Source organism: Manis javanica, chromosome 7, assembly GCF_040802235.1.
Source record: "Manis javanica isolate MJ-LG chromosome 7, MJ_LKY, whole genome shotgun sequence".
Classification (NCBI taxonomy): domain Eukaryota; kingdom Metazoa; phylum Chordata; class Mammalia; order Pholidota; family Manidae; genus Manis; species Manis javanica.
The window spans coordinates 86762459-86790451 of NC_133162.1; the positions used below are offsets into that span (position 1 = coordinate 86762459).

The window sequence follows — 27993 nt, forward strand, 5'->3', positions numbered from 1 at the left end:
CCATGGGGAAAATATCAGGTTTCTTTTCACAAGGAAGATGTGAGGAATGAGGTGTAGATAAATAACATCTGCTGTAGATTCAATTCAGTATCTTCTCAAATCACTCCAATGATACTAATTACAGATTGACTTGCCTTGTTTTGTTTTAAGATGTTCTTGGTTAATTCCCTTATTAGTTTCCTCTAAATTAAGTTTTTCTATGTTTTTCTTGTTTGTTTTTGTTAGTTTTTGCTTCTTCTTTTTTTAACCTTGGTCTTTCACTTATACTGTAGGTTTTCTATAAATGTGTGGGAGTTTATAGTTGCTCATTTATATTACAGAATGAGGCAGTAGAAATCTAAATGGAAGCCAAAGAGAGCTCAGCTTCTGTGGGGAGGGTTGTCTGACTGGTAAGTTTCATTGTCATGTGAATAGGAGAGAAGCAGCCATCATGCTCCAGGAAGGCTCTCAAATGCTAGAATAGAAGAGTGTAGCTCTTTGGCACCAACACCTTTGCTAAATGCCTGATTTCTTCCCACAAACTTACTTCTAGTTCTCTAGAGAAGACATTTACTTTTTTGCTTGGGGATATTTACCTAGCAATGATTATCTAGTTTGTCCACTGGGGTACAAGAAAGAAGTAGTGATGGGGGCAGATACACCCTTGCATTTTATAGACCATCAGTTAATTTATATTTTCATCCACATCTATCACTTCAACCTTCTGTGTTGACAAGTACAGAGCTGTTCCAGTTAGTTTCCTATTGCTGCTCTAACAAATAACCACAATCTTAGTAGCTTAAAACAACACATATTCATTAACTTACAGTTCTGTAGAAGTTCAGCATTTCTCAGTGGGTGAAATCAAAGTGTCAGCAGGACTGTGTTGGCTTCTAGAGGTCTCAGTTGAGAATGTGTTATCTTGCTTTTTCCCGTTTCCAGAGACCATCTATATTCTGTGACTCATGGTCCCCTTCTTCCATCCTCAAAGTCAGAAATAGTGGGTTGAGTCCTTCTCACATCACCCCATTCTGACCTTGTTTCCATCCACAGTCTCCTCTGACTCTTCCCTCCTGCCTTCCTCTTCCACTTTGAAAAACCTGTGTAATTATACTGAGTCCACCTGGATAACTCAGGATCATCTCTCTGTTTTAAGATCTGATCAGCAACACTAATTCCATTTCCAACCATAATTCCCCTTTGCCATATAACCTAATATATTCACAGTTCTGAGGCTGAGGACATGGACATCTTTGGGGGTCATTATTCTCCCATCCACATCTGGTTCTACTGAGCCTATTGGATCCTGTATTAGCCACAACCCCTTCTGTACACATCCCTAGCTATGTCTTTATCCCCACTGTTTTCATCAATCAATGATTTTTCTGCTTCGTGTATTCCAGAAATGTTTTGAAATTTCTCATTCACTAACAGAGCCCTTTCCATTCTCAATGTTATTTTGATATTTTAGCCTTTTTATCCTTTTACTTTATTTTTAGTGTTCTCTCAAGGAAGAGAAAAGATCAACGCATGCACTCAGTCCAACATCTTGAAGAGGATGCATATTCTTCCTCCACCTCCCTCTTGCAAGGCTAGCAAAAAACCTAATCTTAGTGTTGGGACTTCTTTTCCTCTCAGTGTTACACCAGCTTGTAGGAGATGGTGGAGGTGCGTGCCTATGGACACCTCATTTCCAAGTATCATAGACAGCACTGATAAGTTTATTGTCAAAGCTGACAAGAATCCTTCAAAGCCTGGCACCTTTCTGCTTCCCTGCCACAGGAATGCCACTGTGAACACTTATTCACATCCCCCTTCTCACTGTGTCATCACATGGTGGAGAAAGAAAACAGCTCTCATGTCTCTCATAAGGATACTAATCTTATTGGATCAGTTCCCATTACTTCCAATTTAATTACTTCCATAAAGGTCTTATCTCCAAATCAAAAATATTGGATGGTCAGGCTTCGATATAGGGATCTGGGGGGGACACAAACATTCAGTCCATAACACTAAGGTAAAAGAAAAAATATATCTACACAAAAATTTACACATAAATGTTCACAGCAGCATTATTCACAATAGCCCAAAAGTAGGTGTGACTCAAATGTCCATCAACTAATGAATGAATAAACAAAATGTGGTATATCCATACAGTTGACTATTATACAGACCTAAAGAGAAATGAAGTTCCTGCACAGCATGGATGAACCTTGAAAACAGTATGCTAAGTGAAAGAAGCCAGTCACAATTCCATTTATATGAAATGTTCAGAATAGGCAAATCTATAGAGACAAAGTAGATTAATGGCTGCCTAAAGTAGGGGCTGGGAGTGAAGTAGGGGGAAATGGGGGGGTGAATGCTAATAGAGATAGAGGTTTCTTTTAGGGGAAGCAAAAATGTTCTAAAGAGAGATAGTGGTGATGGTTGCATAACCCCACAGATATATTAAAACCTACTGAATTAATCCTTTAAAGAATTGTATGGCACGGGAATCAATAAAGCTGTATCAAATAAAATAGTTTATCCCTAAAAGTAGAGTGCCCAGGGATCAGTGCTGAATCCCCTTCTTTGCTTTCTTTTTTTTCCCCTTCTTTACACACTATCTCTAGAGGGGCTCATTCAGTCATAGTGCTTTATCAGCTACTTGTCAGCAACTCACAAATCCAACTTCCAGCCTAGCCTTGTGGAGGCACATGCCTTCCTGACATCTCTAGGGTATTTTATAGGCATCTCTTAATTTTTCCCTAAAAGTTGCTCCTTCTCTGTCTTCCTAAATAATTTATGGTGCAACTCAATTTCTTTAAAACTCTAGTGGTTATCCTTGATACCTCTTTTCATTAACTCTACATCCTTCCCACGAGTAATTCCAACCAACTCCTTTCAAAATAATCATCAATTCAACCTTTTCATTTGGTGTCCCCTGCTACCATCCTCTCTCACAGGATACTCTCTCTCCTCATAGGTCTTCTTACCTCCTCTCCTCACCTTCTATAAACCCATCTTCTACTCAGATGCCAGAAAGATATTTTATAAGTGTGAATCAAATCTAGTTACTCCCTTTCTTGAAACCCTCCATTGGCTTCCCAACTGCATTTAGATTAAAACTTAACCTCCTTACTCTGGTTTACAAAGTCCTACACAATCTGTTATCTTGTACATAGAGGCAAAGCTGTTTTCCACCCTAAGATCTATATATTCCTTTTGGTTTGATTGCTTTTCACCAGGATTGTGGAATGGTTAATTTCTTATTCAGAGCTCAGATTAAATGCTACTTCCTCAGGGAGGTCTTCCCTAAATACCCAAATGTAAACAGCCACACTTTAAAAATTATGTTTAGCAATTGCTGATATGTCTTGTTTATTGGTGCTTTTATGACTTTGAACATCTTCAATATTTGAATAGATAATACATTCACATGCTTCAAAAGTCAAAAGTAATGTGTGTACAGTGAAGCATCTTTTGCTAGCTACTCCTCTTTCTCTGTCCCTTAGTTCCCCTAGTAACCCTAGAGATATTTGTGCAAATATTTAGTTCATTCCTTTTCACACAAATGGTAACTTACTATACAATCTCTTAAACAACCTTGTTTTTTGTTGTTTTGCTCTTCCTATAGCATGAAGACCTGTCTAACTTGAGAACAAAGGGGATTTATTGGAGGAAGCACAAGCTCAGGTTCAGGACAAAGAACCAAGATAGAATAGGAAACAAAAAAGAACCAAAATAGGAAGTGCTATTTAGCCATTTGGTCAGAATCTGCTGCCAGATGAGCATGATGCCAACAGTTTTCTCCACTCAAGAATCTCCCTGGAACCTGAAACTAATAGAATTTTGTGTTAACGATACATCAACTAAAAAAAAAAAAAAATCTCCCTGGAGGCAGATTCCAACTGGTCAAGATTAGGTCATGTATCACCCTTTGATTGTAACTTGAACTAATGGTTAATATTGAAATTTATATTACTAATGATATTGCTTATTGTACTTAGTATTTTAGTTTTTACCAACCAGTATAGAAAAATTTTGCCATACCACTTATAAGGTCCAATATATTCAATCACATGAAATATGAGGTGCATTACAAGACTAATGAAATAATCACAGGAAGTCTGCAGTTAGCCAACTGTAGATGGTGGGGGTTTGGGGAGCCAAATGCCAATTGCATTCAATCTGGTTTCCCATTATTGTGGGGTCCATGATGATTAGCCTTTTTCTGTGTATTCCAATCCCCAAACATCAGCCCTGCATGCATGGCAGTAAAACCTATTCTAAGTTACTGACAGTGAAAATGGAAAGCAAGTGACAGATAAGAGACATCTCTAAGGACAAATCTGTAGGACTTGGGAGGACTGGATAGATTACAGGAGGCAGGGTAAGAAGTACAAAGATACTCCCTGATCACTTCAAGAAAGATGGGGATAGAAAAGGCATGGGTAAAAGTGGTTTCATTCCATTATTTAGATTTGTAGAGGGATAGGAAGGGAGGTATAATTTGGTTTTAATTATGTTATTTCAAGGTGACAACAGGAAACTCAGGTGAATAGGCAGTTAGATACTGAACTTCCATCTGAGCAGGTCAGACTATTGATATCATTGATATCATGATATGATTGTAATCATGGACAAAACTGAGAGTAAACAGTCTAAGAGTACTTTCACCAGGGAATAGAACACTGAGTAAGAGTCATTAGGAAAAGAATTAGAGGCAGAAGAATCACATTAACATAAAAGCTAACATTTAAAGTTTATTGTATCTTTTCACATATATTCTATTAAATGGAACCCTTGAGGGGTAGATTAGTTTCAAGTAATTTTATTCATTAATAAATATTTATTAAGTGCTTCTAGGACGATGATGGCAGGTAAGTCACAGTCCTTGCCCTTAAGTGAGTTTTCAATCCAATGGGAGAGGCAGAGAAGTAAACAAGTAATTAGGGTCCCTGATTCCAGCACTAACAGTACTGTTTCGTAATTGGCTATTTACTTGCCAGTCTCCCTTACAGGAAAGTCACATGAGGTTAAGCCATAGTGTCTATCACACTAATAAAGCTTAGCAAAGGATCTAGCACATTGGTGCTCAAGAAGTATTCCAAATGAATGATAGAACAAACTATCTCAGCAATGATGAACACTGTGTTATGACAGGGCAAGAGGTATGTGGGGAGAGCAAACTGTTAATATGTTGAGTTAAGGTAGGTGATCAGATTTTGGAGAGCCTTGTATATTATACCAAGGAATTTATGGGTGGCACTATTGGATATTCAAAGAGAATTTAAATCATTGGAATGATATTTTGTGCTTTGGGAAGAACTTCGGTTGGAGTGTAGATAGACTGGAGTGGGGACAGATTATAGGAAGCAAAGTGTTTATCATGTTATTACAACAAATCAGCACTTACCAAACTTTTAAATATATTTAAGTGTGCACATAGAATGGGAGGCCAACTGGAGAGAAAAGCAATATGATTTGACCTTGTATTCAAGGTCCTGGCTCTGCTTAGAAAATGCTTGAAGAAAAAACAGAACATCTAGTACCTAATAGGTACTTTATACATGTACATTTTCTTCCCCTTTTCTTTCCTCTCAGTACACTGAGTAAAAAAAGAGCCAATGGATAAATCTCGAGGGTATAAGGCAGAGATGAAGTAAGGGCCTCAAGAGGCAGAAAGGAGGGAATCCACAGCAGAGAGCTTCTCTGGCCAAGGGCATGAGGCTACATTTCTTGAGATGAAAGGAAGACTTTTTGAATACAGAGAAGCAGAGGGGAGGAGTGAGGAGATTACATTTAATGGGAGAAGAATGAAGAAGCAGGGGGTGTTAGACTGACAAATTTGAAATCCCCATCAGAATTAGATGAAAAATAAACTGGCTATTGAGGCTGTTAACACATTATTGCAATGGCTATAACAGCAGTTCTGAAAATGTTCCTCAGAAGCTCTCAGCAACAGGGGAGGAACATAGAATGTGGTTAGAATCCTCCAGGATTATAAGTGGCAGGAAAAGAGGGGCCTATGGAAGGAAGGAAAGTGACCCCGGGAAACTCCCTGAAGTGAATGACTACAGGGTATATAGGTTAGGAAGAGAAAGGAATCAAGTTGGGAAGTTGACAGAGTGGAATAGACAAGAGCAGATCGATATAAAATCTTGCTGAACTCAGAAGGCGATTATGGTAACATAACCGGCCTTTATTCTTTTGATTTTGCAAATAAAATCAGTTTTTCAAAGCTTCATAGAATAGAAAATGTGAAAATAAATGTCTTAAAATTAGGTCTTCTAAATGACAAAATTCAATTCTTACTTATGCAGGAAAAAAATGACTGTAGTTTAAACCTAAGAGATAAATTGATAATTTTATTAAACCATTATATTCTGGTTTCTTCTGTAGTAACAACTGTGAGATTTTTGATTATTCAATAGATAAAATGACTGTAAGTCACCAATTCAATGTCAAGTTATTTCTGTCATTGACAAAGGCAAGATAAAAATGACAAAATCATGAATAGCACAAGGCCAAAATCAATTTGATTAGAAAAGGAGTAATCTACTAAAGCAATCTTCATTTAAAGGTATTTTGTTTATACAGTTAGCATTAGATCTTTTTGAATTATCACTGAATAATCATCAAGCTTAAAGTTAAGGGTTCATAACCACAAAGCTCCAATTTCCCAAGTGTAGTCACAAATACTCATGATTTTAAAAGGTTTCCTTGTCTCTACCAAAATGGAAGATTCAAATTACTTTAAAAGTTAAAGGCAATACCCAAGTTTTCAAAAGATTTAGGTTGAAAGCTTCAATGAGAATTTCTCATACTAGTACATGGTGATTGATTAGATCTGAGATTATACACTATAGAACCAATCAAGTAAAATGCAATGTTTCTGAGAAATACAAATTGTCATTTTGGGATGCCAGCAACACTTCTATCACAGGTATCAGGGTCTGTGTTTTCTTACCTGGAGCCACAGATGGGAGCTTGGAGCTAGAAATTACACAAAAGGGATGGAGAGTTAGGGTTAAGGCACTACAAGCTCACTAGTGCTTCATAGTGTAGCCTTTGACTACTTTTTAGTCAGGCACTGGATCTCAGGTTAACCTTTTTCTTTCCTTTAATCAGAGATTAATGATGCCTACTTCCCTTTCCATTCAAGCACCAATTGCCTTCAAGGGGGGTAGTGATGTGGGTGGGAAGGAGATGATGTCCCCCTGCTTTTATATTTGAGGTGAACAAACAGCTTTTATGGCTTTTACTACTGATGGGAAAATATAAAAAGGGTTAGAGCCTCCTTCTGAAAATACTTGTTCCAAGTACTCTTTTTCCTCAAATGGAAAAAAATTGCTGTACCCAGGACACTAATTAGTTTTGGAGCACAAACTATGTTATAAGGAAAAAAGAATTCGGTCACCATATAATGTATTTTGTTACGTGGACACTCCTTGGTTGAAGAGCAGAATTTGCTAATTAGGGAGAAGGAGGAAAGGTAAGGGGGTAAGAAGGAAGACCAGAGTCTTACTGCTTATCACTATCAGCCTTCTTAAGACTTTAGTGAGGGAATTTCCAGAGATAAGGCAGATATTTTAAGCAGCAACACTTAGGAAGAAAGAGTCCCTGAAATCTTTGGGCCAGCTAAGCTATAAAACTGGTCCCACTGAGGGCTTAGACCTGGGGTAGAGGAATTGGGAACTGCTGACACAGTACAATTTGGAAGTATATGGATAAAGATTCCCAGAAGCTCAAGTCTTCTTTATTGACAGAATTAACAGAACATTTGTGGCTGACTGGCCACGAGGTCCCAACATAGCACAAATTTGACATTCAAACTAGACCTATTTAAATGTTGCTCCTTTGATTCTTTTATTTTTGCACTATGATGATTATCTGTACAGAGGGATTCTAAATCCAAACAACTCACTCACATCATCCCTATCCACTCAACTTTTGAGGATTAAGTTCAGTCAAAATTTTAAAAAAGGGTGATTGGCTAAAAGACAAAAAATAATCAACTAAAATAACCCATGAGGCCTAGTCAAGAATGGCTTAATATTATTCATTCTCTTTGAACATTTTACTTAAGTGCTTTATTAAAGCTACTAGCTCAGGGTTCCCTCCACGTGCATCAATTTGTTTATAGGCTTTAGATTCAAGCTCTTCAAGAGTACTCCGAGTATACTGAAAAGAACCTACATTCTCAAGATAGTGTACACAGTATTTTTTAACATCTATGTTTTCTGTTCTCTGGCGCAAGATATTCTGCACCTGGGTGCTTTCAGGCCTCGACCAAATAGCATGAATAGTAGGGAATGAGAACTTGCCCTCTGTTAGATCTTCACAGAAACTTTTGTTTTCACTATATTCTTTGGAGTGTAGATTAGCATAATCATCCCTAATTTGGAAAAAGAGCCCAAGTGTATTAAGGAGTGGCTTTAAATCTTCTTTGTAATCAGAGAACAACTGCATGAGACCTACAGCTAATCCAAATAGTCCACCTGTCTTTTGTAGCACCATGGCTTTATATTCTTCTTCAGTGGGACAAGTATAGTTATCCCTCCAATAAATATCTAGTCCTTGTCCCTGATGGAGTTCCAAAAGCTGGTGGGTAAAAAGCTTTACTGCATCTGGGTGATCAAGGGTCAAGACTTTCTCTAGGCCAAGAAAATACACATAATTCGCAGAATTGATGACAGATGGAATTCCATAGATGCTGTGTGCCACAGGAAAGCCACGTCGGAGTTTTGAGTTGTCTTCAATATCGTCAATGAGTAAACTGGCATTATGCAACATTTCCGTCACTTCAATGATAATCTAACAAAAAAGACAATTGAAAATTTCATTTTATTTTAACTATTCAAATATAAATATTTAGTAGAGTATGAGAGTCTCAGGTGTCTTAGTTTTTACAATGAATAATTATTTAACAACTTCAATGTAAAACAGTATGTTGTAAAAGCGTTAAACTGAATTGAGAGCTAGGATTATGTTTATGTGACATTTGTTACTTTCTTGGGGATTAAGAACGAGGTTAGAATTGCCTAAATACCTGTAGCTTGTCTTCTGGCACTTTTAGCCAGTGATTAAATGCTTGTGAAAGTTTGGTTCTCACTTGTTTACCTGAAATTAAAGAACAAAAATCAACAATAAAATTAGCATTTCAATGATAAAACACACATTCAGAAACTTCCTCTAAAACTGATCAGACTTGATAAATCCGGCTTCATTAATCCATTACTGACTACAGAGACTACCCTCCACTGCTGAAATTCACATTCTAAACTGCACAATCTTTTAAAATTAGGGTAGACAAAAGAGACTGTGAAGTACTTCAGGGGCCCATAGTAAGCTTGCTCCTTTCAACTTGTATTAATGCTTCTGGAATGGAATGGGCCTTTTAGGAATTATGATCTAATTCAGTTATTTTCTGAAAAGGAAGCCAGTCTAGCCAGCAGCAGTTAATTAGCACTGTCCATTTCACAGAACTATAGATGTTTTTAATGAAATGTACTTTCCTATTGCATTACCTCATAAAATTACTTCTAATTATCTACCATTCTCTTGAATTAAGGTTTGAGAGACTGGGGATCTCTGCCTCTTTCCTACCAAAAAGTGAGATTATTATATCCTTAAGTATTCCCTTGTAACATCCTGAGTTTAGTCAAAAGTTAATCTCCTTGAGTAGGGCCATTAGTTTTCCATACTTTCTTTTTCTTACATGGAAATCTCAAGAGGGAGCTTTGGGCAACAGTTATCACCAGAAGTTGTTGTAGCCCAAATATACAGGAATGGTAGATAAAAATAAAAACCACACCCAGTTCATTTAATAAAAATGTTCCATGAGCTTCCTGCTGAAGTGAATGCACAGGAACATCCTAATTTCAGATTAGGTTTCAGGAAAAATGGTCACAGGAAAAGTTTCATTAAACAAAAATAGTATTTTCTAAGTTCTAGATATATTTTTGCTGCATCAATCACCCAAACAAATTAATACACAAACTCTCATCACATATTCAAGTGGGACAAAGTTTTACTTCCCGTGAGAAGTCTAAAAGGGAAGGATTTCTTTGGGTTCCAGCAGCAGCATCTTCTGTCTACTAACCCTTAAAGTGAACATTCATATATATAAAATTATATGATTTAAACTTTTGATCTACTTTCTAGTTTAATAAAGGTCAATCTGGGCTATACTTACAATGCACAACTGTGCAAAGTCAGTCATATCAGTTTAGAAAACAAGTCTAGAAGGTGATGAACACAGAGAATCAACATGGAGGCACATTTCCCTTTCACTTCAAAATGTAGGTAGAAAACAGATAGACTGTCTAATAAATGGCTTAATTTATAGGTACTAGTTTTAGTATTTTTTTCCTCTGACTAGATTCTAGGATCTGACTTGATACTTTTAAGTCCCCAAATAGTTTCTAAAAGAGGCTAGTCACAGAAATCCTTCAAAATTAAAACACACAGTAATTACTGTTTCCTCTTTAAGGCTTTAACATTAGCAACTTCCTTAATGCAGCCCTTCTTCTTCCTCACTCCCAACCCCACATATCATCTCCCACTGCAAAGGCCTGGGGACCTACACGAGGGCAAATAAACATTCTACTTCACTAATTTCAGAAAATCCTAGTATCATTAATTATTAATTATTATAATCTTCTATTAGCAAAGTAAATTTACAACAGAACAAATGGTCTGGCTCATCCTTAAGTTACATTAGTAACTCAAGCTGTCTGTGAAAAATAGGTTTATTACACATAATGCAATTTCCTATTTCTTGAGGAAAATCTTTTGAGGCTATATTTTACCACGGATGTAAGAATGTATTTGATTAAAAAGAGGTGAGGTATTTAATCAGAGTTTTAAATGTTATCTAATGGCTTAAAATATTATTTCCATACAGTAAGAATTAAAAAAATGTTATAGAAGACCCTTCACCTAAGTTCATTACATTGTCAGCATGATGGTTAAAACATTACTATAGGCAGTACTTGCTTTGCACAGTAGCAGAGCAGGAAGACACTCTGTTAGACTCTTGTCAGCACTGATAACTGGCACGCTTTGTGGTAGCCCAGTTCCAGCCAGCATTTGACAACTTGTTACAAAAAGAAGTCCAGCAAGAGATGGGTAGAGTGCAGGAGAAACAATGCCATGTTTCTCAATGGCAGACCCTGAAATAAGCAAAGTTACTAGCTGCTGAATTAATGTCACTCAAAGCAGTCTCTTGGCCTTTTCTTAAACAGTAGGCAACTTTCCCTTTGCATTCTCCATTTCTGTCTTCTTCCATTTTTTTTTAAAGTATTGACCTTAGCAGGTGTGTCTCCAATAGGGTCCACCAGAAGAAAATGATACTCATCACGATGGTTACTAAGGTACAGCTAGGGAGCTAACACTCTTCTGGCTTTCAATAACCATATATATCTCTCCGGGCTCATGAACAACAGAAACGCACATAAGACCACTGAGGTGTGCTCACAAAGAAAGGTGCCCACTTCAGAAGAGAAATGAAAACGTGTTTATTATGGCTGAGTTAAGAACATCACTAGCCTATAGTTTAACCACATTATGGGCTAAAGAGGTTTTTATGGTCAAGTTATCACCTTTTATATACTTCTACGAAAAAGAGTATTCCAAATAACTGGTTTATAAATGAAGTATTACAAGAATCCACATTTATACATATGAATTTTTACTTGCTACTATCATTTCCCAAAGTTAAAAATATAGCAAAATAAAACAAAATATGTACACATACATGATTAGGCAGGTGTTGCCGTAGGAAGCCATATCCAGGTGACCCATCTTTATATAGGAATAATGTGGACTAAACTTCCAAGTAATGTGGTTTTGATGCATTACTATTTGGCCTTTCAAAGAACTGGTAGTGTAAGCAATGCATTGTGTGTGATAGTGGAACACCTGAACATGGAAGTGGAGCTTTTGTTGTTGTACAAATTGCCATAATTTCTCCTAATATCTAAAGAGTAGGAAATAGGAATATGTGGCACCTATAAGGAATAAAACCTTCAAGGAGTACTCAATGTTTCAAGGATTTTAATGTTTTTAACTATATTATATAATTAGATTTTTTAAAGGGTGCCTCAAAAATAACTGTTTAAAGAACAAAAAACTATAAAGTTCTGTTTATCATTTTTCTCTTATGTATCACCTTAAACAGAAAATCTCAAGAGCTGGCAAGTTAAACCTTTTTGTATGCTAATATTTTAAATGACCACTACTCTATATAAAAAGAAACTTGTACGGACTGTAACTGAATTGTTACCTGGTAACTGAAGTAAGTACTTGTAAGGTTCAAGAAGAATTCTTTGGGCTGCTTCTTGAGTCTTCTCCATTGTTTTTAAATTTCAAAGCTGACCTGTTAGAGAAGAGAAAAATAAAGATGATCCCCCACTAATTAAACTATCTGTGAGTGTCAAACTGCAAGGGGTTTTTGTAAAGGCATACATTCAGTTTCATTTAAAAAGAAAATTCTACACATATGAAATCTTGCAAACATTATGCTAAGTGAAAGAGGACACAAAAGATCGTGTATGTTTCCATTTATATGAAATGTTCAGAATAGGCAAATACGTAGAGACAAAAAATAGATTAATAATTGACTAGGATTGGGGTAGGGGTAGGGTTTCTTTTGGGGGGATCAATACATTTTCAAATTAGACTGTGGTGATGGCTGCACACACACACCCAATGAATACACTAAAACCTACTGTATACTTTAAATGGGTGAACTATATGGTGTGTAAATTATATTTCATTAAAAAAAGTAAAGTCTTCATTCAAGTAATTACATTAGTCTAAGTTTTCACTTGGATTTTAAGTGGTTTCCTTACTTACAAAACATACATTGACTTTCCTAATTTACTCAATCATTAAGAGGTTTAAATTGACATCAAATCAATGTCAAAACAAATTCACAATTAGATACTTTAATTGTATCAATTAGTAATCAGTTTTTTCCTATGAGCATTAAGATGAGTATGTTTTAAATATTTAAAATTTAAGGGGGAAACTTCTCTACAATCAATCCATTTCAGAGATTCTGATTTAAGTGAAGACTTGCATTAACTTGAAAGCAATTATATTATTAAAAATATTCCCCTGTGGTGGTTTATTATTCTGAATTTTACTTCAATATTTACTAGAATATCATGGTCTTCCTGGAATCCTCCTTTCCTGTTGAACCTCTATTTTGATTCATAAGTATCTATTGCTAATGTTATTTGTCATAGTATTAGGAATCTTTTTTTCTAATTGGTCTGACATCTTTGGGACATTTTAAGAGGTTTCTCACCTTTATCTGCTTTCTTTTGCTTCTTGGAACAATTTTTTTAGGTCATGAGCCTAAAGAACTGATAAGTGTTTATTGTAGTCTACTCTTCAGTATGTAGGTGAAACAATCATAAAAATTCAGCACTTCACCAAAGGAAATCATCTTAGCAATATGAATTCAGAGAGAAATAGAAAACTTCCTCATTGCCTTGACCAACAAATCACAAGAGGATTTATCACAACGGGAAAAAAGTTCAGAAAATATTTCTAAGTAATCCAAAAACCAGTTCAGTAGCCTATAACCTATTCTATCACACCATTTAAACTTTGACATAAATTACCTTATTCATAAGAAATTAAACCAGGTTAGTAATCTATTATTTATACTGTTTAAATGTTGACATAAATTCCCTCATTCTTAAGTGATTAAAGAAAGATTACAATGAGGAGCAATAACCCTAAAAAATTATTGAATTTTAAAAAACATCTCTTACATACTTCTCTATTTAAACCAGTTAGTAAGCATCTCTTCCCAAGTAGGATGAGACAATTCATGATTATCTTTTTCACAGTCTACAGAACACATCTGACTTAACTTGAAAATCAATGAGACCAGCTTTCCAGTGTGGGTAAAATTGCAGTATTTCCAGAATCTCTCGCCTGGTTTTAGTCCATCTCCATAACAATAGGTGTTTTCAAGGGGTGGAGAGAAATAGTCCATCTCCATTTCAATAGATGATTACAAGGATCTGGGAAGCGAGGGTATATCTGGACTGGAGAGGTTTGGTGGGGCCCCTTCTTGCAGCTGGGCTGAAAGAGACATGGGCAAGCAGAAGTGGATAACTGCTTGTAGGCAATAAATGGGTTTCTCCCACTTCATCTCTCCCTTTGACTGATTTTGGCTTCAAAGGTAATTTGCCCCAGGCTGGGAACTTATTCTCCCCCTGGAGTTATATCTAGTGGTAGTAGGCAGGTCCTCTGAACCCAAAATCTGTCTTTATGGGTGCTATGCTTGTGTAGGCTGCCCCTAGGGATGGTGGGGAGGCCCTGGTGGCTGCGGCAGTAGATGGTATGTATGGCTTCACCTGGGAGCCCCCTATCCGTGGTGTTTCCACTTGGGGAGCTCCTAGTGGTAAAATGGTCTAGAGTAAAGGACCTCCTAGGCAGTTGGGCCCTTCCCCAGAATTCAGGAAGGGTAGAGACATAGGAAGCTGTGGAATTAACCCTCTCTAAGACAGAAGACTGCTTAGAGCCCCTGAATGGCTGTGTAGCAGCTGGGATTGTGGAATGTTTGTTTCTCGAGATAGTTTAAGTAGAAAGGGTTATCAAGGAGAGACACACTGCAGCGGGAGAGAGACACACACTTCGGTGTTGCCTGGAAGAGGTGAGTGATGACCTATGGGATGCCCTTAAGAAAGAGAGTTATTGAGAAGACAGGTTACACTCCTGGAATATACATCAGCAGCAAGGGAGGAGGCAGCAGGAGAATCTGCGTTGCAGGAGGCTGTGGGGTATGGAGCAGTGCTTTCAGCCCTGGAGATGGTAGAGATGTTCAGGGATGATGAGGGGGTGGAGCCAAGGGCAGAACTGTTGCCAAGGCCACTGCCTGAGGCACCAGCCCCTCTGGTATTAAAGGCCTGCCCATTTGTAATTAAGAAAGTAAAAACTCAACAACTGTGGGCTCTTCGGGGGGAGAAGCAAGTCTCTCCCAAGGTTGTGGGACACTCCATACTCTGCCCCTATACCCAGGATGAGCTGGTGAACATGAGCATCTGGTTTTGGCAGAAGCCATCAGAACCTCTACCTATGTGGCTTTTGCATCTCTGGGACATGGAAAACATTGTTATTTTGGGTTCTGAAATGGGTAGACTGGGTTCCCTGATGACGCACCCTCCCCTCCACCAGTGGGTACAAAGTGTCCATCACACCTCAGGGAATCAGGTGCTTCTGGATTGGCTGAGAGCAGCCATCAGGGTAGTTTGGCCTAATCGGGGTGACATACTTACTAGCTGGAAAATAAATGCAGAGCTCCAGCAGGTGTTACCGGAGTTGGGCATGAAAAATATCATCTGTAATATGGATCCCTAGGGCCCTGATGAGTTGTTCACTCTAAGAATGAGAAATCTGGTCTCCATACAGCTCCCCCATCTCTCTTTGGATCCCTAGTGACTATTCTTGCCCTCCATATAGGGCAACCCATAAGTGAAGCTACTCATACTTTAGCAGATCTGGGGGAGGTTGAAACAATAAGAGCACAGAAGGAAGTATGGGCTACAACTGAAAGGATAGGTTTGTTGAAATCTGGCCTTAAGTCAGACACCAATCATCTATGAGGCTGGTTAGTTTGCTTATGGACAGTGCTAGGGTGTTTGAATGAGCCCTGAAAAGGAGCCTTGAGCCCTGTGGGCACTCTAACACACACTGCTGACTCTCCTATACAACTGTATGTGCAAACCAAGACGAGTTACTGAAGCCAGGATATGGCCAGCAGAGCAATATCCTGCTGCCAGCCCCAACTGTGTTAAACCCTGGAGAGACTCTGATGAGTAGTAGATATGTCCCTGGACATTTCAACACATGGACCAGCAATGGCTGGCCCTTCTGGCACCTTGGGGCAAAGGCCTGGAAGCTGGCTGCCTGTGTGTTCCTGGAGTAACAGCTGAGTGGCCCCCAAAGATCATGGTAGTATACCCAAAACATCTGGGATGTAAGAGCATCTTACAGGGGAGTTTTGTTATATCTTTATGGCCAGTGCATGTACCTTGCACAGCCCTATATATACTGACCCATCTGTAACTCCCACAGGGACTGGGGTGAAGGTCTGGTATACTAGACCAGGATGAGATCCCATTCCTACCACTGTCCTATCACAGGACTACTCTCTAGCATGCATCCTAGCTGATGGACAAGATTTGCCTATGCTGGTGTCCTGAAAACATGTTATCTTATTGCACTTAAGGTTATTTTCTTCTACAGTCCCTGTGGCCTGGACTGGCTCCCTGGTTACAGTTGCCATGTGACATTGTTCTGAACTCCCTACCCTTTTGGATGCGGAACACCTGTGGAATGGGCACCCTACGTACTTAAATCTGCATAGCATTTTGTTCCTAGCTGAGTCCTCTGGTTTAAGGATTACCATGATTTTACTGCTAATGTTATTGTTTGTTATTAGTTTGGTTACAGTACTCCAGTTTTTCTGCTCAGGAGCCATTGTGGAAGATGGGGAGTGAATAGATTGTGAGGTCAGATTTCTGGAGGGGTGGCCTGTGGGTAAAATCGCAGTATTTCCAGAATCTTTGCCCTGGCCTTAGAGCATCTCCATATTAATAGGTGTTTCCAAGTGGTGGAGAGAAGTACTCCATTTCCTTATTAATAGGTGATTATGTAGGGGAGTGAGGATATATCTGGACCACAGAGGTTTGGTAGGGCCCCTTTTGCAGCTGGGTTGTGAGAGACATGGGTAAGCAGAAATGGACAACTGCTTGTACGCAATAAACGGGTTTCTCCCACTTTATTTCTCCCTTTGACTGATTTTGGCTTCAAAAGTAATTTGCCCCAGGCTGGGCACTTATTTTCCCCCGGAGATTACACAAGGATTCTCTTTTGTCCTGTCTCCATCAGTAACAAGTATACTGTGCTGCCCAGAAATCAAGAAGTGACCTTTATTTCAATTCTTCGAGTTGATGTTATTTTTTTACTTAAAACACCAGTTATGAATTTTTAAAAATTATTCTCCCATGAATCACTCAGGTAAATTTAAGATACTCACTTAACAAGTAAGTCAATATTCCTTTCTCAGAGGATGTTTATACACAAGTATTCACAACAGTGGAAAAACAACAGGAACCTCAGTTTTTCTAGCTACTTAAAACCAAACTATTTTGTGTCTTAAGAGTCTAAGGGATTCTACACACCATGGCATATACTGACCTGCCTTCTAACTCAAAAGACTACAATTTATCATAGCTGAAAATTTCTACTATCACATAGGAGACTTACATGTAAAGTGGCATTAGGGTGTTATATGAATTTATTTTTAGATTTAATAACAACTACACAATACTTGTGAGACACTAAAATTACTTTAAAAACTGGAAAACTGCCTTAAATACGTAAAACAATGGATGGATGAATATTAATAGAAATAGATTCTCCCCTCCATATTGGTTACTACTGCAAATAATTTCCGTGTATTGGCCTCTCTAATCTAGTCCTCTACTCTTCAGCCAGTCATCTTTGCAAAGTTCAAAACAAGTCCTACTGAACCCTCCGAAGATATCCCATTGCTCTCAGAGAAGAGCAGAATTTCTCAAACTGTATAAGATTAGCGCTGTCCAGCGCCCCGCCCCCCCCCCCACTTCTCATACTTTTATTTAAAAGCTCTCTGACACTAGGCTTTCCAACATGTTATTCTTTCCATCTGGAATGTTCCTTTTGTAGTTAACTCCTGCGAAACCTTTCATTCAAAGCTCAATTGCTGGGGAAAGCCTTATCTCCCGAAACCACATTCCCTTAAAATTCTTGTATCATCATGTAACTCTCCTTTGTAGCATCACCACTAATGCAACTGCACACTCACTTTTGTGTCCATTTTATTTAATTCCAGTCTCACTAGGCTGAGGTCCACGAAGACAGGAGCTATACGTTTTCCTACACTGTAGGCGCTCAATAAATGTTAAGGACTGAATGAACCATCGAACGCAAGGTGCTTTCTAACGCGTCAGAGGATGAAATTCAGGGCACAACGTCTGCATATAAGAATTGAAAATATCATGCAAAATATGTTTTTACTTTTAAGAGAAGGATCTGGTTTCAGAATTCCTAGATAGAAAACGTACATATGTAACCGCGGCTGTGAAACTCCGAGTCCTTCCACTCAAACTCCAGGATAGCAAGTGACAGGTCTGAAGAAAACTGCCTGAGCAGGTACACGCAGGAAATTAAAATAACTTCGCGACCGATTTTCAACACAAGTTTGGCAGAAAAGATTACAATGTCTACTTTGCCAGTCAGTACACAGCCCGCAGGGTCGGTAAAGTCCCTGCTTCTCCCTCCACCCAGACGCCTCCTTCCGCCCACTAGGTCACCTACTACTCCTCCCCTTCTCTAGCAAGAGGACGGAAAATTCATACACAATCCGGTTCAGCATCCGGGTCCTCGCCTGTCTTTCTTTCTTTTCTCTAGGCTCCACCTCCCAGCCTCCTTCGCCCTCCTCCCCATCCGGGTTCCCCCCAGCCGCCACCACAGCCGCTCACGGGTAAACGACGGTACCACAAGTTTCACGCCGCAGGTCCGGGAGCAGCAGTATCCAGTACCAATTTCCCACTTTATTGTTCAGGTCAAGGCGCTTCCTGTCGCCTACATGGATCTGTCCCCCTACTTCACCACAGAACTCTCCGCCCTCCTCAGCCGTCGGCAGCACCGCATTACTCGGTGCAGGAAAATGCGCCATCCCGCTCACACTGCGCAGGCGTCGTCACCGCCTTCCACTGCTTTGTCGCTCCGCCCCCTGCCCCCACCCCAATTCACGCAGGCGCGGGGCATTGCGGGTCTTGCAGTTCTCATGGGCAAGAGCTTGCGCATTGGCCCCTCAGGTTGGACTACATTTCCCCGGAAGCTTTGAGGCGTAACTTTCTGTTTCCATAGAACTGGTGGGAAAATGGCATCGTTGTTTGTATCTCGGGACCAATAAGAACAGGGTATAGGCGGGTTCTAAAGAACCTTAGCCAATCCAAGGTCGTCTAAGAGGCCATCCGGAAAGAGGTAGGGGAGGAGAAAAAAAATCTAGGGGAGGGGAGAAAGGAGGGAAGGGGGGACGTGGGGTGGAGGGGGAGCGGTGTTTGCCCGTCAGTCGAGTCCGGAGTGAGGAGCTCTGGTACCGCGGCGGTGGGAGACTTTTGAGCTTAAGCTTGCCGCCGCCACGGCCACCGTTTGGATCTCTGCCTGGAGGGAGAGGAAGAGGGTCTGTCGCTGCCGTCCTCAGGAGGGCAGCGCTATTTGGGGCCCGGACCTCCAGTCCGGGAGGGATTTTTCGTCGTCCCCCCTCCCCCAGCGAGGGAGCCCGAACGGCCGCCAAACAAAGGTACCAGTCGCCGCCGCGGGAGGAGGAGGAGCCGGAGCTTCAGCCTCAGCAGCCGCTGGACCCGCCGCCCTTCTTCCCCCATCTCTCCCCCGGGCCTGCTGGTTTTGGGGGGGGAGCAGGGGAGGGGACTCTGGACGTGCCAGGGTCAGAGCTCGCCTCCGAAGAAGGTAGGGACATTTTCTGAGGCTTTCGAGGTCTCGTAAGGGCGTCTTTTCAGGAGTTCTTGGGTCTGGCCGAGGGGCAGGTTAAGATAGCTGTGGTGGTCTCCCCGGGCGCCCGAATCCTGGGCCTCGGCCTCCCAGGAGCCGCCGCCGCCCCTGCAGTTGCCGAGTCCGATTCACCCCCCCAGCCTGGCGGCTGCACACTCAACGCTTCGGCGGCCCTCGGCAGCGGTGGGGGGCCCGGGTCGGAGTGGGGATGGCTTTGCCTCCTCCCGGGCCCTCGGTCCTCCCGCTCTCCCCGCGGCTGGGCAGACGTGGACCCCGCTCCCACTGGGAGGTCTCCTCGGAACGGGACGTGGGCAGAGTCTCTGCGGCGGGTCGGCCTTGCCGGCGGCCCTCCGGCCCGCCGTCTCGCCTGCCCCTCCCGCCCCGGCTCCTCGAGACTCGGCCTGCTCCCTCTCCGGGCGCGGACAGGCTCGGCGGGGCGCGGAGACCCGCGGGGAGAGCAGCCGGCCCCGCACCGGCTCCGGGCTGGTTGTGAGTTTCTTCTCTGACAGAAATGGCGTCATTGTCGGAGACTGGAAACTCCGTCGGGTCCCGACAATGGGGACGGGAGGCTGCCGAGCTGTGTAGGTGGCTGGGTTTGCTGAGATGGCGAGGTCACAGGGAGCCCCGAATCTGCGTTTCATGGTCATGGTTCGGGGCTGACGCCTCCTACGGCTCTATTTTGGGGGTTCAGACTTCGCTAGGTTCCCTCGTCTCTGCCAGTGCAGTGGGGTGCTTGTAGTGTTGACAGGGTGTCTTTTGTTTCCCCTCCAGTGCAGGTGAATCTGGTGTTTTCGAGGGGATCGCGGTCCCAGAGTCGTCATGAAGGTAAGGTTGCCTGCAGAAAACGAATCTCTGGGGTTATAGAATTGTGAAAGTCGGAGGTTTGGTCGAGGTCGTCTGTGGGGCCTCTGAGTTTTGCCGAGGAAGGAGTGTTTGGTGGCTTTGGTGCCCGAGCCCTTCCCCGGGACATGATGGCGGGGTCAGCTGGTTTGGGTATCAGTGGTCTTTGCTGTAGAGTTGGAACCAGTTACAGGATATTTCACTGAGGATGATTCCCCCGTATAGAACGTCTTTTTTTGCAGTGAATGAAAAGAATAACTGCATGAATTAAAGTGTTTTAAAAGGAAAAGCTGAAAAAGCAGGTCGAGTAATCTGACTCTAGAAACTGAACTGTATTGTGGTTCTATCGGTTACACCGATGAAAGAAAATCTCATTTACTGTGTGAGCAGTGCTGCGAAGATTTTTAACAGAAACCTATTTGATTAGCCACGAAAATAATCTTGGTTGAAAGGTGTTTAAGAGAACCTTGATGATCTCTGCACAGCTCAGAGACAGCAGTTTCTTGTATTTCCAGGGATTCAGGATTATATAGTTAATGTTATTGATTCATTTGATCTGTGGATTGTCAAATACTGTATTGCAATGTGATAGGAATGATGGCCAGGTTCTTTTTAAGTGTAAACGTGTTAACTGAATGGAAAATATGTTCTAAAAGTGAAATTTGTTTAATTGGTGGACGAAATTACAGCACTAAAAGTACAGGTTTTTTTTTTTTACTTCAGAGTATGTAAATGATGCTGTCATTATTTAAACACACTCTAGAAAAAAATCCGTAGATAGCCGAAATGTCTAGATTCAACTGGTACAAAGGTTGACTGTTCACTATGTAGATAATGCAATAGATAGTATGTTAAAATGTAAATGTCATCTACATTTGACAGTTCCTTTGAACTGTTTTTTAACATATTTATTTCTCTTCAAAACTAGACTGCTTTTGTAATTTGTAATGCTTGTGTTTGTGGAAGAAGGTAAAAGCTGTGGCTAGTTAGATATCAACTGTACAAAGTAATTTAGTCCAATATTTTAAGTTTTTTTTTTCCCCTTGAGGTTGGAGTGGTGTAAACTCTTACGTGAAATAATTTATGTCTTCTGAATTCCTGTCTCACTTTCATGTATATGAAAAAATAATCAGTGAAGTTTCAGAAATGAATCCCTTTTGTTAAGTCATAGATGCTAGCTGTGACCTGTGTAAAACAATGGCAAGTGAGTTCATTAGGAAAAACTGTTTATCTTTTCTGATGTCATGAGAATTTGAGAAAAATAATAAGTTCAGAAGCTGAATAATACAGGATTTAATTTGGAATAAATGTTATAACCTGTCATGGGTCCCAGCATTAGTACCTGGCACATTTTAGATACTCTGTTAATGTTTTGTTAGAAGTGTAGTAAGTTGAAGGTCTTTTGGGTAAAATATTTTTCATTTCCTTTTTTTTTTTTTTTACTTATGTAAAAAATGAAAGTACGTTGGAAACTTTAATCTTCAGGTTTCATAGTATTTATTAGGCAAATGCAAATTTTTTGGTATCATTTTAGAACTACTAATTTTAAGTGCCTAGCATTTCCATTATTACTGACTTTAAAAAAAGGAACTGATAGTGTTAAAAGGAAAGCGCTACTAAAATAAATCTAATTGTATACAAGAACTTCCTGTTGTAAGTATGGAAAGTCTTCTCTTTGGAAATCTGCTAGTAATTAGCACTACTAAAAATTTACCTTTTCTTACAACTTAATTTCTTAAGACTTAATTCTAAAGTCAGGAAGCTACCCATGATTGGTATTTTGTTTTAACAAAATTGCAATTCAAAAAGTGTTTAGTATTATATTGGACTTAACTTTTGTGTGTATGTTCTCTATTTGTAAATTATAATGACAGCTGATCTATAGAGGGATTTGTGTCATTTATTGGATCTTATGAAACATTTGTACTTTGCAGCAAGCTTTTAAGTTTGTGTGATCTGTCCTATTACAAAATTTTATAAAATGTTATTATGGTGGTAATCAATTGATGTAATTGAAAGAGTGTATAGTAATACTTTTTTGGTTGTTGCTTTAGAGCCCCAGAATAAAAATGTACATCTAATTTTAAGTGTTTCAGAAGCAATTTTCCTGTAATACTACAGTCAAGATTTTACTTATATAAAGGCCTTTTATTGCCTAGTGTACACTAGTGATATTTTTGCCCACCATGTTTTTAAGAAATATGAATGTTCTTTAACATAGATAATGATGTTGGTGTTATGTGGGCTTATTTGTCATACTTTTAAGAGACCTTTCATTATCAGTGATTGCACATTATCAGGAAATGATAGTTTATTAATGTTTACAAAGTAATTGTAAGAATTAAAGCCACATTCATTTCTTACTGTTTTTTTTCAGACTAAAACTTTTTTTGTGCCTTTATACTGTGCATGTTATTAATGCCTCTCATATTGCAATAAATTTTCAAGTGAGATGGGCTGGATAGGTTGGACATTTTGGAATCTAAGACGAGTGATTTAGATGGTTGTGCTTTGAATACGGGGAGATGGGCTTTCTCAGGGGTACCATTCTTTCTTCAGTAATCACTGACTTAGGCCACTAAATATAAAGGATTACAAATATCTGTAAGTGCCCTTTGCTTGTGTGCATGTTCTCACTTCCTCTCCCCTTTCCCTCCCCACTTCCTCTCTCTGGCTTCCATTTCCCTTCCTTTTCTTCCTTTCTTCTTTCTTTTTCTTCCCTCCCTTCCTCCTTCTCTCTTTCACCTTCTTCCTTTGTCTTTCCCTCTTTTCATAAATCATTCATTTAACAACAATCCCATCCCATGTGTCAGGCAGTGTGGAATAAGCTATCAAATTTGCTCTCAATGAACTCCCAATTTGGTAAAAAACAAAGAAGTGAAGCAAAATATAGCTCATATTGAATTATAAGAGTATTGATTGCAATTTATGGTAGTTGTGATAAGTGCTATGGGAAGACAGAAGAAGACATCTATATCAGAGAGCCATTGAAAGTTCACTGGTGGAGTTGATATCTAAGCTGGGAGTTAAAGCTTTCACTGGGCAGAGAAAGGAAGAAAAGAATGTTCAGACAGAGGGAACAACATACTGGAAAATGAAAGAACAAGGTGGTGTATTTGGAAACTGTAAGTAGTTCACTGTGGCTGGATTAATTTAAAACACAATGTGTTTGGGGAGGGATTAGGAGGGCAATTATGGGAAATGAGGCTAAGTTAGGGAGTTCAAAATTTTCTTTGAAAGCTATGTGAAATTGCCAGAAGTTTTTACTAAGGGATAAAGATGTTGGATATGCATTATAGAGAGCTCATTTGGTAGTGTCATAGTTTTCAAGAGGGAAATCTGAATGGAAGTTCTGAACTTCCAGGTGAGAAGTCCAAGTGCGAAGTTAAGGGCCTGAACTAATGCATTAGGAGTGGAGCAGAGGGGATAGATCTGAGACACCTAGGAAGTAGCATTCAGGACCTTGTAACCCACCCTGGGGCAGGAGGAAGAAGAGGTTTTTCTCTTGGGCCATGAGATGGATGTTATTGTCCTTTGAAGCATGTTGTCAGTGGAGTAAAGATGAATAAGGTTTTGAGCATTTAAGGGACCTGTATGAGGTCCACATCCAAGTGGAGCTACTAATTAAGATGTAAGATTATGAACAGGTATGATGAAGAGAAAGCAGAAGCTTGGTTAATCCAGTGTGAATGTTAACCTATAGGTAATATTTAGTTATAAGAGTTGAAGGGTGTCTTGCCAATGGGTTTCAGGCCCAGGCAAGTTCACTATGGATTCAATGTGACCAAAGAAATGACAGCATTCTTGGGGTGAAAGGGTTTATACCCAACTTTATTTCCACAGTGGCAGGTCAATCACTAGAATCCCATCCACCCAGAGCGAGTCTGAATGCAGCACACCCGTCTCTGCCTCTGGGTCTCTCTACCCATGCAGCAATCTCAGTCTCTGTCCTTGGCACTGCCATCACTCTAGTCTTGGCTCTGCTCTCCTGCAGCCTTGCAGTTGTGCCACCATGTCGTCCAGAGCCCTGGGCGGAGATCTTTATATATATAGAGTCAATAACAACATATTGCCCACACATGTGTAGTGAGCTAGCTGACCAGGGCCAGGTGAGAATCCTGGCCATAGGAACCTTCACTTTATCTGCAAAGGGATTTCGATCCATGATATGGCTGATGTAGTTTGTCCTATGCATTTGTGGTTTCTTTGATGAACCGGAAATTTTGAGAAATACTGACTTGTTTTGTATCCAAATGACTAATTCTTTGCTTATTGTAATTCTAAAAAGTATGCTAGATGAGCACATACTTCATTGAAGAATGTATTTTTGTGCAGCCTGTAAATTTAATCTTTGAAGACATCTTCTACCTTCCTTGTACCAGACCAGATCTGGTACTGCTAGGTACTGAGGTTACAACATTAACAAAGCAAGAATACTCACCCTTGTGTTCACTTTCTATTAGACATCAAGCAAAAAAAAAAAAAAATGTGGTAAATATTATGCAGAGAAATAAAGCAGAATCAGGATAAGAGGTTAGAGTGTAATGATTGGGTATAATGAAGGACCTGCTTGAGGACGTTTAAGCATCATGTGAAACAAGTGTTATATATTGAACTATTCAGTTATCTGGGGGAAGAGCATGCCAGGCAGGAAATACAAGTGCTAAGACTCTGTGGAGAAATGTTTTTGGCCTGTTTACCTTTGCATATTTAAGGAACTGGAGGAAGGCCTTTAGGGCTGGAGTAGTAGGAGATGAGGCTAGAGAGGTCACAAGGGCCAGTACAATGTAGGGTCTTGTGGGCCATGGTAAGGACTTAGAGTAAAATCTGAGTGTTAGGAAGTCATTGAAGGGTCTTGAGCAAGAGAGTGAAGTGATCTGAAAAACATTTTCAAAAGGAACAATAACTGCAATGTAGAGAATAAGGTAAGAGTGGAAGAAGGGAGAGGTGTCGCAAGGCTACCAACCTCATTCTGGTTAGAGGTGGTGGTGGGCCAGGTGTGAGACGTGGTTTTATTGAAGGTAGGGATGATAGGATTTGAATGGATTCAATGTGGGGGTAAAGTTCTGCTTGCTGCAACTTAGAGATAGACTAGTACTCCTCTCTCCTTCCTTCAAAATCTTTTTTCTGTGATTAGTTTGTGGATGGAATTCTTAGAACTGAGTACAGCCAAGAAGGCATTCCCAACTCTTAGCCTTTTCTTATTAATAAGCAGTGAACGTTGAGCTGAGAGTCCTTCATGTAATTATTCGGTTTTGTTTTTGAATTTTAGAAAATGAGATAAGATTCCCCCTTTTAAAGTGTATAGTTCAGTACTTCTTTGTTTTTTCACAAGATGGTTTATCTATCGTTAATAACTTCAGAACATTTTCATGTTCCCAAAAAGATACCTGTACCCATTAGCAGTTAACTCCCTGTCCTCCCTTTCCTCTCCTAGCAATCACTCATCTTCTTCCTGTCCTTAAGGAATTGCCTATTCTGGACATTTCCTGTCAGTGGAATCACAATGATGTGGCTTTTTGTGTCTGACTCCTTTGATTGAGCCTAATATTTGCAAGATTGATTCACTTTGCAGTGTGTGCCAGTACTTTCTTATAGAAATAGGGAGTAACTGTGAGTTTTGAGCAGGGGAGTGATGCAGTCTCAGTACAGAGTGGTAAATTTTCATTTTATTTTTAAAGGATCACTGACTGCTGCATTACAAACGGGCTGTAAGCAAGTTGAAAATAGAAGCTGACCAGTTAGGAAGCTATTTCAATAAAGGATGATGGTGGGATGGTCACTAGCAGCACAGTGAGGGAAATGAGGAATGGTCAGATTCTAGACGTCTTTTGAAAGTAAAGCCAACAGGAATTCCTGTCAGATTGACTGTAGAGAGGGAAGAGAAAGAGTCAAGGAGGATACTAAGATCTTTTTGGCTGAATAACTGGAAAACTGAGGTTTAGAATATAGTTAGGGCTGTATAATTTTTAGAAGTACGGATTTACATTTTATTTTGTGGAAACTGCCAATGGGTGTATTCTCTGTGAAATGTGGCTATAAATAAAATACAGATAAGCTGCATTAATTTTTTAGTAACAGACACATTTAAAAGAATTGCAAACTTTTATTGATGAATTGTTTAAAAACAGGACTCTTGCTTTCCTTTTGGTGTCCAAAGGAATGTAGAACAAACATGTTTCTACATTCATGAGAAATACTAGTATTCTGTGTAAGATGACACCCCCAGTAAGCAATGGAAACCATAGCCATACATATATTTTCTAATTAAAGTATCATTGATACACAATCTTATGTTGGTTTCAAATATACAACACAGTGGTTCAACAGTTATGCATATTATTAAATCCTCACCCACTCTAGTGTGGTCGCTACCAATGTAGCAAGATGTTACAGAATCAGTAACTGTATTCTCCGTACTGTACTACTGTCCCTGTGACCAACCTATATTGTGATTGCAAATTATTTGTGCCCCTTAATCCCCTTCCTCTTCTCCCTCCCTCACCCCACCCCCACCCCTTGGTAACCACTAGTCCCTTTTCGGAAACGAGAGTCATATTAATCTGTTGATATTTAAATGTTGCAGATTGCACAAGGTGTGGATTTTGATATATACTGCAAATAAAGTTATTTGAAGGCATATACTGCAAATAAAATTATTTGAAGTTTGTATTGGATTACCTAACTGCAAAGCATCCTTTTTAGTTTTAAATTAGTAATTTAATTAGAATATAAAGGACAAAGGAAAATATTAAAGAAAATGTATCAATATATTTTTCTTTTCAGTTGGGCCTCCTTTAAATCTGAGGATGTTGAATGAATCATAAGGTATAACTAGATTTTGTTCCCAAGATGGTTGAAATATTTTCATTTAATTACTTTATATCAAAATATGACACTGTATTTGTTAATCTCTTAAACTACTAATCAGTATGTTTAACATAATTTCAGAAGAACTTACTACATTTCTGCCCTTTCAGGAGTTCAAGAAATCCTGATTTTCAGGTTTTCTATGAAAGATAATGTGTTTCTGGAAATCTGATAATTTTCATTCTAGTTGGAGTCAGTATTCAGGTTTGGGGAAGAAAAAATGAGTTTATTAAAGTATATTAAAAGTTAACTAGAAAATAAAAGGCAGATGTAGGATCTACTAGAGTCAGCTTATAGAGACAGAGAAACCAAACGTCATATTCACCTTACTATACTAATGGTATATTTCAGGCTGGTTACTAGAGAGGCAAAAAAGGGGGAAAATTTAAAACAGTACTTGTCTTAACTCTGAGCATAGTTCCCAGTATTTCTTAATTAATACTTGCTCATACTCTACTCAGCAGATCCAAGTCTGTGTTTCAAGGTTGCTATAAATCTCTCCCCTTCCCAGAGTTAGGTGTGAAGTATCATGTGGCTATATGCTTTCCTGGGGAGAGGAACCATAGCTTTTCAGCAGCTTTTCAACAGAACTCTCAATACAAATATTAAGAAACACAGCTCTGTAGTATCACCTGTTAGTTAACTGCTGATAATTTTACTAGAAATAGGTGTTTGCACTTTCTTATACTCTTACCATTAAAGAAACAGTTGATCAGCTGGTCACTACTTATTTTC

At 39.6% G+C, this 27993-nt stretch overlaps 2 protein-coding genes across 14 annotated transcripts in view; one reads left to right on the top strand and one right to left on the bottom strand.

Annotated features, from left to right (window-relative positions):
• Nucleotides 1-6309: 6309 nt before the first annotated feature.
• GGPS1 (geranylgeranyl diphosphate synthase 1) lies at nt 6310-18739 on the bottom strand. Of its 7 annotated transcripts, none has more exons than XM_037017106.1 (5): nt 18513-18739; nt 12251-12343; nt 10963-11138; nt 9014-9084; nt 6310-8778 (listed from the first exon to the last, which is right to left on the bottom strand). In XM_037017106.1, the coding sequence occupies exon 5, from the start codon at nt 8755-8757 to the stop codon at nt 8020-8022; it is 738 nt and encodes a 245-aa protein (XP_036873001.1). In that variant the 5' UTR covers nt 8758-8778; nt 9014-9084; nt 10963-11138; nt 12251-12343; nt 18513-18739; the 3' UTR covers nt 6310-8019. The 7 variants fall into 7 exon arrangements, with proteins under 7 accessions (XP_036873001.1, XP_073097377.1, XP_036873000.1 ...); XM_073241276.1 differs by lacking the exon at nt 10963-11138 and adding an exon at nt 13853-14067; XM_037017105.2 differs by lacking the exon at nt 10963-11138 and adding an exon at nt 18096-18175.
• A 327-nt stretch (nt 18740-19066) lies between these two features.
• Nucleotides 19067-27993, top strand: part of ARID4B (AT-rich interaction domain 4B) — a 170585-nt gene continuing 161658 nt past the window's right edge. For 2 of the 7 annotated variants that reach the window (XR_012133315.1, XM_073241274.1), the window contains exons 1-2: nt 19067-19339; nt 20320-20373. Coding sequence is in view for 6 of the 7 variants with exons in the window: in XM_073241274.1 (XP_073097375.1) it covers nt 20368-20373 (6 nt within the window). In the remaining variant the exon portion in view is untranslated. Of the gene's footprint in view, nt 19507-20319; nt 20374-27993 lie in introns of all 7 variants that reach the window. The other 5 variants (XM_073241270.1, XM_073241272.1, XM_073241268.1 and 2 more) reach the window with 3 other exon arrangements.